We start from the raw sequence: 12,010 nt of genomic DNA, 5'->3' as shown, positions 1-12,010 counted from the left end.
TCTGTAAATTTCCATTTTGGAGATGAGAAATTACTCTATTCTTTCACTTCATTTTTGTTGTTTCATATAATTTTCCACCATCCTTTTTTATGCATTATTAATTATTAATTAATAATAAATAAGAATTTCAATCATCACAAAATTTAAAAAACACTTTAATACATTATATGACACGTTTCTCATTTAAGTTACACAATTCAAAAAAAAATAATTACGGTGTATAATCACGTTAAGAAACATAAAATGAAATGGAGGGATGTAGAACTCGGATAAGAGTTTGAAATTTGGATAAATTGTAGTATGGTATCGTTTCATTTTTTTGGTATACTTTCTTTTTTAGTTTCTTTCATAAAAATAAATAAATCATCTTTCTATAATTAAAATACTTTAATTTTAAAATTTCCTTTTAAGCTTTAATGAATTTATTTATTATAGTCACACAAATGGTCAAAAATCAGAGTATTTTGAAATCAAAAAATTCAAGAGTCTTATTTTTTTCTAAACCTTTATGGCAACTTGGCAAATCGCCACATAAACTTGTCATAAAATAAGTATTTTTCTATCTCAAATTATTAATCGTGATATTTTTAAAAATAGTTTGTCTATAATTATTTATCATTTTATAAATTCACCACAAACTTGTTTTTTTACATTTTATTTTTAGTAGTAATTGTTCTTAAAATATAAATGGGGATAAACTTGTCAAATACCATTCTAAATAATATTATCTAAAAGAAAATGTAAAAGAGAAACACGACCGATTATACTAAAAAGATAAAATAATTTTTACTATATTAATTATCACATGACAAGATCATAAGGAAATTGTGCACTATAAACTCAAAGCATCAAACATATATGTCAAAGTTTAATATATTCTTCCATAATATTCGTGTTACATAACAATACTTTAAAACCCCCTTTTTTATTTTTGCAACATTAAAATTAATTAATCTACTTATGGAGCCAAATTAGGAGTTGAAGGAGACTCACTAGCATCACAATATCCATGTAAAATATCACCTTCCTCAGAAGTAAAACCAAGAGAACCAAGCATAGATGGCCAACATTGACGTTCAATAATTCTTATAGCACCACAACAATTTTGACCTAGATAGGTTTCACCATTAACGAAGAAAAGCACGATTTCCCCCGTGCATGCTTGGAGCTCGAATAATGAATCCCAACATTCTGATGAGTCTTCTTCTTCATCTTGTAATTTTAAACGTGTCATAAGTGTAGTAGTACGACCAGTACTAGATGTGGTTAAAGGTCGAGCTTGAAGAATATTAATCCATGAAACTAAGGTAAGTAATAGTACAATTTTGAAGATCATGAGAGTACTATTCATCATGTTGTTAATTAGCAAAAAAAAATAGTGGGATTTGTGTGATTAATTGTATAAGAAAACTATGGAGGACGTGTGGGATTATATAGTGCTATAGGGATTTATGATAGGAAGGTGAAGAGTTAATATTATATGGGAAATTAATGAAATACATGAGAGGTTTAATTTTTGTATAACCGATATATTATGTGGAAATTAATCAAATATATGATTAGTGGTCCAATTAAACGTTGGCATCTCAAGGGTTTTTATCAGTTTCGATAGTACTTCTTCTGTTTTATATTACTTGACTCATGTTGACTTGACACACCCTTTAAGAAATATTTAATTAAAGATTTATTTTACAAAATTAACTTTCTCAATGATGTGTTGAAACTTTAAATTTGACTATTACAATTACTTTATGTAGCTATAATAATGTCAATACAAGAAAAATGAAAGTAATTTTTGTTATAAGTATCCAAATGTTATAATCAAGTTAGGACTAATCAGTATCCAAATGTTTAAAACGTACGCTCAGTACAATGTATGAGCTTAATTACTAGAAACGCCCAAATAATTGAAGGTAAAACTTGTGGATTTTTTTTAAAATTAAATGTGAATTTTATTAAACTAACTTTATTAATGATAATTTAAAACTCTAACTTTGACTATTACTAATTTATGTAGTTATTTAATAATACGGATGAATTGAGAAAAATATAACATAATTCTCATGATTATATAAATTGAACAAGCAAATAGAAATGACTATTTTTAGTATGAATGTCAAGTAATATGAAATGGATAGAATAAAAGATAAGTTTACCGTCATTGTCTTGGGGAGGTCCTAATATTGTTGGACGGATCAACATTATAATATAGGTTTATGCATCATTTTAACTATATCTCAATCTCAAACATGTTCGGAATTTTCTATCATTTTATCTATCCATTAAAATAGCATGTGTCAATTCAATATTATCACTTCGCTACTTCTCAAACATTTTTTATAACTAGATATACATAGTTGGATTTAGAAGAATAAGATGTATATAAACATTAAAATAAGATAGAAATATTTTTGATAGACTTTGTAACTTAAAATCGCATTATACCACATGCTTAAGATGTTATATAACTTAACAAGGAACTTCAAGTTATCACCAACAACTATGGTCAGATAGTTCTTGCTTATGGGTAGTAATATTGTGAACTTTATGGATAGGAAAGTTGTGTTTTATCTGTTATTATATTTTTTTGTGATTTGATAGATAATTTGACAAGTCAATAAATTTTTGTCTATATTTCTGAATATGATCAACCAACATGTTAACTGATCAATTAAAATAAATTGAATCAAATTTTGTTCTTTTTTCTAAGTTACTTCGATATGATATGAAGGAGGTTCAGAAATCAACTTTCTCTTTATAAAGATAACTAATAAAAGACGGGACAAACTCATAAGTTTGAATTTGATCTAGAATTGAATTGAAACTCAACATGTAAAAATGAAAGCCTATATAAAACTTTATTTGTCATAAACAATTAATTCACTAACAAAATATAATTAAAATATTATACTTATATATATATATATATATTGTTTATTATGTTGATGTGTGAATATACATCATAAATATCTCTCAATTTATGGAAAATTTCTTAGTGTAATTTTGGATTTAAATTTTTTTTACTTCCAAGTAAATTATCTCCTTAACTAAATAGATTTTTATTTTTTAGGTGATGTTTTGTTATATAAAAGTGGCAAAATCAATTGAGAGGTGGCCCCAAAATAAAAGAGGCAAGACCTCGGCTGCCATAACCAGAAGGATACTCTTTAGGCCTTTTCAAGCTCTGTTTCTCCATAAAGCAACAAACTTTGAGGTCAGTACATACTTAGCTTGTTTTTTTTTTTGAATTTCGGGTTCTTTTTTGCTGCTTATTTCTTTTCCAACCCTAAGCTATTTGTTTTAAGTCTGATCACTTGGTGTCTGTTCAATGCTGGTTCAATATTGTGTGTTTTTGTTCTTGGACATGGTTAATCTTTGAAAAGTAGCAAACCCCATTTCGTTTTTCACGTGGGTTTGGGATTTATTGGTCCTTGGTTGGTGATTCTTGAAAAAAATCTGTTCTTTGTAGCTGAGTTGTACTGAGAATTTTCTTGAAGGTTAGTTTAGCTTTGGAGTAAGCAAAATTCTGTCTGTGTTTCACTTGGGATTGTGGTTTGATGCTGTTTTTTGAATTGTTTATATGGTTATCAGGAGCTAATTCCTGGAAAAATGTCTTCTTTATGTCTGATGTTCTTAGTTACAATCATTTCGGTTCGGGTCCTAAATTGTAACAAAACTTAGGAGGATTATGTTTGCTCATGAATCTTTAGCCTAAAATAATTGTTTCTCTGTGGCATCAGGATGGATACAGATATTCATGTATTTAGTTTGTGGGAAGATCACGTTGTTTCTCAGGAGAAGGGCCGTCGTGTTGTGCACTACTACTTGAGGATACCTCAGGGGAGTAAGTTCAAGCCACATGCTATGTGTTGTCTCAGAGGATTATTTGGATGCTTTTGGGCACACAAGTACCATGAATTCCGACACAAAGTGGCGTGCAAGAAAAGAGGTAGTGGAATGGCTGGTGTTTTTTATTTCAAAGCATCATTGATCACCATCTATTTCAAGTATGTATAATAATGTTGCAGTCTAAGATTTTAGTTACATGAGATTTGCAATATTTATTGGCGTACATGTACATCAAATGCTCTCATTTCTAGTATTTAGCATTTCCCGAAGAAGTTGATCATAGATTATTGGCTACTGGTTACACCCGATCAAACTAGAGATGACAGATGTCTTATGATCATGTCTAAAAGCAACAATGTTCAAGTACTGTGAATGTCCAAACTTTATCAATTTGATAGGTTAGTATCAGTTTCACTTTTTGTGAACTATTCATCAGCTACTGTGCTTTGCTAATCTAATTTGAAGATGAAAAATCCTTTTTTGATGAGTTTGTAGATGAAAGATCTTATGCTTTGAAAGGAAAGAAACTAAGTTATGTTGCGATTATTCTTTCTATAAAGAAGCCTCCCCCGTGGATTTTTTGGGGAGGGAGCAGTGGAGATGGTGACAAGTTATTTCCAGTTCCATTTTAATTTTGTGATTTTTTTAACTCACTTCAGTTTTCCCGGCACAAGCTGAATTTAGTTGTGCATCTGGATTTAAACTAGAGTGCCGAGTGGTGTACTGATGGTCGTACTTTGAATCCCAGAGATGGATAATCCTTGTTTGAAGAATAAATGGGAACTTATCCTCCTAAATAATTACTTCATTGTTTTTGCAAGGAAAGTATACATTGTGTTTCTTGTTCTAACCACAGTCGCATGTATTTTGTTGTACTTGAAAAATGTGCAACGCACAAGTTTGTGGTTTGGTATAATATTTTTTGAGAATGAGGCCTTTTTCTTTGGCTGATTCAAACGTTATGAGTCGGTCGATCCTAAAGCCTAAATTACTATGTGATTCGAACTTCAACTGTTTCATTTAATTGTTGAAGCACATAACAACTTAATATAGAACAATAGTTATGACCAATCTCATGACGTCTTAGCATTAGTTACCAGTATATATTAAAGTTGCACTATAACAGTGCACAAAGGCTTTACAAAATCCCAACCAAGCTTAGGTTACTTCTTCATAAGGATCCTACCATATCAACTATTGATTCAGCCTCCTCAACATAGCTTTGTTTTATACCAAAAATGAAACAAAAATATACAATTCATCTTGATTTTCTGCACAAAATCATATTTGTCTTCAAAAGCTCCACAATTCCTCTACTTCCAAATAGTCCACCATAACAAGTAGGGACAAGTTTGCACCAATTTTTCTGACTAACTGTCCTGTCAGATTCCAACATTTCAGTAAATCAACACTTGTTGCTGGCATCGAGCATCTGATTCCTACTATGTTAAAGAATAGTTGCCATAATTTCCCGGTAACAACACAATGAATGAATAAGTGGCTTTTATTTTTTTTTTATGACAAGGAAAACCTGCAGCCACTACCCTTTGGCTTTTATTTTCCCTAGCAGCTCCGCACAAAAAGCATCTAGAACACGGTTGAAATTCTCATCTTTGAAGTTTGTCCCGTGCGACTATAACTTATGATCTACTTACGTATATTGACTGGTCCCGTTCTCCCTTCACCCTGTCTTCTCATCACCTTTGCTTGATTTATAGGAATGGATTCCTTCCTACAAAGTTGCAGTCTCTGATAAATTGGGCATGAGATGCACTGGACGCCTCACAGTTCGGCCCCAGCCTCAGGAGGATTCTTCTGACTATTCTTTTGAACTAGGAGCTGCAGTTGATGCTTGGTGATCTAACGGGTGGTGGGAAGGTGTTGTTACTGGATTTGATGTCACTGGAAGTGGTCATCTTCAGGTTTACTTCCCTGGTAAGAAATAACAGTCCCCAAAAACTAAAAAGTTCTAATAGAAATTAAAGGAGAATTCTTGCTTATCGGTTGATGCATAGCAACTTCGCGTAAGCATAACTCAACAGCCAATGGATGCAAAATTGGAGTCTCTAATTATTTTAAATTCTTACTTGAACTCATATGTCTAAGCTCAGTATTGTCATAAATTGACTTTCTAACTTAGCAGTGGAAACAGTTTTAAACAGTAGTCCTAGTTTCTGGCTAATTTGTTGTCTTGGATTTTTAATGATTAATGTTGGTCATGCCTGATGCACCAAGGTGTTTTTTTTATCTCAATAACAGGCGAGAACATATTATTGGAGATTCAAAGGAAGAACAGGGTCGATGACAAATGGGTTGAAGTTAAGGGAAAGATAGATATAAAGTCGTTCATAAGCTCTAGTTTAAAAGATGTATCCAAGTGCAGTATCAAAGAACCTGACAACTGCGAAAAGCAGATGGCTCCCAAGCTTGTGTCACGTGAAGACAACAAAATGACATCAACTTGTAAACACTCAACAGAGAAGCAAGACACTGATGTCCTTAAACTGAAAAAGCGACGGTGTATTGATTTTCTTGCAGGTAACAAGAACTGATTTCAGACAATTCTACAAGTTATAATGCTGGCGTCTAGCAGTCGCTAGTTCTTTTCGATAATGGTGAAATACTTTTGGCACTGTGGGTAAATTTTGATTTGTAAGTAACTTTCAACAGTGCTTGATTTGCCTTTGTAAATGTATAGGTCTTTGACTGCAAAACATGGAAAATAATCTTTTTTTTATAATGGTAACTGTATATTCGCACCAAAAAGCCCATCAGGTAAAAGATGACGGGGTGGGATTTACAACCCTAGAGGGTATACTTCAGACCAAAGTCTAGATAGAAACTTTACAATTGTCCTATGAACTCAACTAAGCTATCTATCTCCCCCACTATATCTTGTTTACACCAAAATTACAAAAACTTACACTCTTCATCTTGATCTTCTGAAGACTGCTAGCTTGCCCATCATGGCTTCTTTCGTTTCTTTCGTCAATAATGTCCACCAAACACTTGCTGGAATACTTCTCCACCAATCTTCTTGTGATCCTCTTCTCCCCACTCCTTCCCAACTTTGCAGCATATCGAATGAGGTCCTTGGCATTACCCAGCTTATCCCAAGTATACAGAAGAACATGTTCCATAGAATTGCAGCTGTTTTGCAATGCATGAATAAATGAGTATTTGTCTCTGCCTCTTGCTCACGCATAAAACACCTTGAGCAAATTTGGATATCTCTTCTCTGTAGTACTTCGTGGGTTAAACAGGCTCTCCTGATCAACAACCAGATGAAGCACGAGACTTTATGTGGTATTTTAACTTTCCAAACCAGTTTCCTTGGCCATTTTGTTGTCATTGTCTGTCTAGAATTCAAACTCCAGTAACATGATTTCACAGTATAGGACCCCTTGCTATGCAGCTTCCAGATTGGCAAATCAGGGCCTAAAGTTGTCCCTGGAAAGGCATTTAGGGTATGGAGCAAGTCTGCTACTCTATTGATTTCTCAATCATTTAGTGCCCTCCTAAAAATCAAGTTCCACCCTTGAGGACTCCATACTTGTGCCACCTTATCCATCTGTTGCAAGCTCAAGATGAATAGGTTTCAGATCCTCTTCCCCAATCCATAGTTCATTCCAAAAACTTGTCTATTCCCCATAACCAATTTTGTACTTCAGTTTGTTAGTGAAAGAGACCCACAATCTTCTAATTGTTTTCCACATAGAGCATCCAAAGGTACCAATCACCTCCTCAGTAATCCAGCTATTCTGAAGCCCATATTTTTGTGAGATGAATCTCCTCCATAGTGCCGTATCTTCACAACAAAATCTCCATAACCATTTCTTCAGTAAACTTTCATTCTGTGTACTTAACTTCTTTATGCCCAGCCAGCCATGTTGTTTGGAAAAGACATCTTATAGATCTATAAGCAAGCATTCTTTTTTTTATCCCTCCCTAGGAGCTCCCACCTTTTCTCTCCCTTCGTGACTCAAACTCGCAACCTCAGGGTTGGAAGTGGAGGGTGCTTACCATCCGAGCGCACTCTTTTGGTTATACTATATGTATAAGTTTTAGAAGTTGGCCAAGAAGTTGGCATGCTCTTGTATTGTACACTCTCTTATTGGTTATGCATAATTGTCTTAACTTTATGAAGTTTCCTCTGAGTATGTGTTTGCTATGTTACTCCGACTCTCCAAAAATGTTGCCCCACCCATTTTTCAAACTCTTTTTTCTTGAAAATCTATTACCACTTTTTTTAAAAAAAAATTAGAAGATGAATAAATTGTTCTAACATTTAATTCAAATACTATGATCACTCTTTGTTGTCCTTCCTATGTCACGGTTGTCACTTCCCATAGGAAATACTTGTTGATATACTCAGGAAATTACCTGTGCAGACTCTTCTTCGTTTCAAATTTGTCACAAGACTTTGGAAATCATTGATCTTCGAGCCTTACTTTAAAAGATGAAGCATCTTAAATATGCTAAGAATGACCAAAATTCCCAAAAAATTCTTATTTCCCAGAAGTGCCACAAGGATTGTATATTTTCATTCTATTGTTGTCTTGTTGTCGGTTCAACTGGTTGATGATGTACAGTAACTTGATTGCCCTTCAAACTCTAAACCAGGGTTTTGCGCAATCAATTGTTTTTGCAATGGGTTGACTATTATCACAGTTTGTGATAATAATGTGGATTTCGAGAATTCCAACCTGTTGCTATGTAATCTCTCCACAAGAGAATCAATAGTAATTCCACATCCACGATTTCTCCTGGAGGAATTTCGGGATTGCCTTATGACTCAACTAGTGGCACTATAAGATCCTTATTATTCACGATGTCAAATATAGTGGTGAATTAGATGATTACCAACTACCTAATGAAATTCTCGCACTGAAAAGTGGTCTCGGGAGAGAAACTGATACACATCCTTGTGGCATTTCGTCTGGGATGCATTCTTTGGCATTTGCACACAAGGCATTTCAATTGTACACAAGGCATTTCAAAACAAATTATTTTGTGGTTTCATTTAGTATTTCAAATTAACAGAGAAATATTGTTGCCTGATTTTTCCATTATCATGTTACAACCTCTTGATTCTTGTTAGGTTATCTTTTGATCGCTCATTTTTTGGTTTCAATTACTAAAGCTGTCAGATTGCTTTTTTCATGTTCTCAGAGAGAAACAGCATGAGCTTTTTATTTGCTAAGAAAAGAAGTGGTTAAACCCCCTTCTCCTTTTCATATTATTCTTTGTCTAGTTTTTAATACTGATTGCTTCGAGTAATGCACTGTTTATTCTTAGTTCTGTGGAACGGCCTCATAGCTGGATTGATAATTAATACTCTGAATCAATCAATTCAAAATTTGCTGATTAGAGCTGTTTATCAGAAAATATGATTAATATTGTGAACAAATTGAAGTTTCTATTACGAATAGTGATTTGTTTTTGTCTTTTGTTGAATTTTTTTCACGGCTATACACATAATTTGATATGCCAAAGAATATTTTCATGTTAAAAAATACAGATAACCAACATATTAACTAATCGATTACGATAAATTGAATAGAATTTCACAGGGTTTTTTTTTCTGCACTACCCCAACCTGACATGAGCATGAAACGGGTTCAAGATCACACTTTTTAGTTTAATTTTGGAATACATTTTTTGTCACTAATACTGTTGTAACACTAAATTTGTTTAGTGTAAAGGCTAAAACTCAAAAAACTTCAGTTTTGTGTTTCTCCCCTCTTGTTGCTTCCACATGTCACAAAGTTCAGACAAAAACCCAAAGCTCAAACCTTTTGCTTGTGTTGGCAACAATGGCATTTGGCTTTTTCTCCCCCATTCTCTTTCTTCTTTTCTTGTTCTTTTACTCTTTACTCTATCCTTTTCCCTAACTGTCACCGCTTGTAGACAAAAGACCCAACTCAGCATTCTCTGGCTTTTTTCTAAAGCTCAGTTTCTCAATAAAGGAACAAACTTTTGCTATTTTGAGGTCAGTCAGTACTAGTTACATGCTTAGCTTGTTTTTCTTGAATTCCCGGTTCTTTTTTGCTGCTTGTTTTCTTTTCCAATCCTAAGCTATTTGATGTAAGTGTGATCACTTGATGTCTGCTCAATGCTGGTTCAATGTTCTGTATTTTTGTTCTTGTACATGGTTAATCTTTTTGGAAATCAGCAAACCCATTTCTTTTTTAAGTGTTTTTGTTCTAGTCACGTGCTTAGCTTGTTTTTCTTGAATTCTGGGTTCTTTTTTGCTGCTTGTAAGTGTGAGCACTTGATGTCTTCTCAATGCTGGTTCAATGTTGTGTGTTTTTGTTCTTGTACATGATTAATGTTTGAAAATCAGCAAACCCTATTTCATTTTTCACTTGGGTTTGGGCTTCATTGTTGTTTTTCATTGTGAATTTGATCCTTGGTTGGCAATTCTTGAAAAAAATTATCTGTTCTTAGTAGCTGAGCTGTATTGAGAGTTTTCTGGAATTAAGGTTGGTTTATCTTTGGATAAGCAAAACTCTGTCTGTGTTTCATTTTGGGGTTGTGGTTTGATGCTGTTCTTTCATTTTTTTATATGACCATTAGGAGCTAATTGTTGGAAAAATCTGTCCTTTGTATCTGATGTCTTTTGTTCCAGTCATTTATGTCTGTTTGATCGGGTCCTAAATTGTAACAGAACTTAGAAGGATTATGTTTGCTCATGATTCTTTATCCTAAAATGATTATATGTTTCTGGATGAGGGTGTTTAAGAACTGGGCTATTTTTCGATTAATCCAAACTCTTTCTCTGTGGCATTAGGATGGATACAGATAGTCATGTATTTAGTTCGTGGGAAGAGCACGTTGTTTCTCAGGGGAAGGGCCGCCGTGTTGTGCACTACTACTTGAAGGATACCTCAGGGGAGTTAATCCTTGCTGTAGTGGGTACTGAAGGAAGCTCAAGGAACATGCTATATGTTGTCTCAGAGGATTATTTGGATGCTTTTGGGCATACAAGTACCATAAATTCTGACACAAAGTGGCGTACAAGAAAAGGCGTAGTGGAATGGCTGACAATTTTGATTTCAAAGCATCACCAATCACCACCTATTTCAAGTATGTATAATCATGTTGCAGTCTAAGATTTCAGTTACATGTGATTTGCAGTATTTATTGACGTACATGTACATCAAATTCTCTCATTTCTAGTATTTAGCATTTCTTGAAGAAGTTGATCATAGAATATTGGCTGCTGGCTACACCTGATCAATCTAGAGACGGCAGATGTCTTGTGATCATGTCTAAAAGCAACTATGTTCAAGTTCTGCGAATGACCAAACTTTATCAAGTTGATGGGTTGATATCAGTCTCACTTTTTGTGAACTATTCATTTGCTACAGTGCTTTGCTAATCTAATTTGAAGATGAAAAATCCCTTTTTGATGAGTTTGTAGATGAAAGAATCTTACACTTTGACAAGAAAGAAACTAAATTATGTCGTGATTATTGTTTCCATAAAGAAGCCTCCCTCCCATGGGTTTTTTTGGGGATAAAGCAGTGGGAGATGGTGAAAAGTTATTGCCAGTTCCATTTTTATTTTGTGATTTTTGTTCCCGATTTCAGTTTTCCAGGCACAAACTGAATTTTCACTTTAGTTGTGCATCTGGATTTTACCTAGAGTGGTGTACTGATATGGTAGTTCTTTGTATCACAGAAATGGATAATTCTTGTTTGAAGAATAAATGATAACTTATCCTCCTAAGTTATTACTTCAGTATGCTTTGTTTTTGCAAGGAAAGTATACTTTGTGTTCCTTGTTCTAACCACAGTCTCCTGTGTGTTGTTGTACTTATAAACGTGCAGGCACAAGTTTATGGTTTAGTATAATATTTTGAGTCATTCAATCCTAAAGCCTAAATTACTATGTGATTCGGACTTCAACTGTTCCGTTTAATAGTTGAATGAAACACATAACTTATGTAGAACAATGGAGGGGGGGGGGGGGGGGGGCAAAAGAGAGGCATCTTCACAGTGAAAACATGCTACAATCAGTTGAATGCAACCGATGGAATGATGACACCTTGGCCCTGGAAGGTGGTCACAATCAGTTGAATGCAACAGATGGAATGATGACACCTTGGCCCTGGAAGATGGTCTGGAATACAACCCCCCCCCCCCGGACAAAAGCA

General features: G+C 34.0%; 1 protein-coding gene across 3 annotated transcripts in view; it reads left to right on the top strand.

The window, feature by feature from the left end:
• Nucleotides 1-3,118: 3,118 nt before the first annotated feature.
• Nucleotides 3,119-12,010, top strand: part of LOC102592350 (uncharacterized) — a 17,809-nt gene continuing 8,917 nt past the window's right edge. Inside the window, exons 1-5 of one of the 3 annotated variants that reach the window (XM_015310291.1) lie at nucleotides 3,119-3,214; nucleotides 3,741-3,949; nucleotides 5,568-5,784; nucleotides 6,109-6,501; nucleotides 10,643-10,938. In XM_015310291.1, the coding sequence (XP_015165777.1) occupies nucleotides 10,644-10,938 (295 nt within the window). In that variant the 5' untranslated portion in view covers nucleotides 3,119-3,214; nucleotides 3,741-3,949; nucleotides 5,568-5,784; nucleotides 6,109-6,501; nucleotide 10,643. Of the gene's footprint in view, nucleotides 3,215-3,740; nucleotides 4,008-5,567; nucleotides 5,785-6,108; nucleotides 6,502-10,642; nucleotides 10,939-12,010 lie in introns of all 3 variants that reach the window. The other 2 variants (XM_006350942.2, XM_015310290.1) reach the window with 2 other exon arrangements.

Source organism: Solanum tuberosum, unplaced genomic scaffold (genome assembly GCF_000226075.1).
Source record: "Solanum tuberosum cultivar DM 1-3 516 R44 unplaced genomic scaffold, SolTub_3.0 scf00131, whole genome shotgun sequence".
NCBI classification, from domain to species: Eukaryota; Viridiplantae; Streptophyta; class Magnoliopsida; order Solanales; family Solanaceae; genus Solanum; species Solanum tuberosum.
This window is presented reverse-complemented; position numbering and strand designations above follow the sequence as displayed.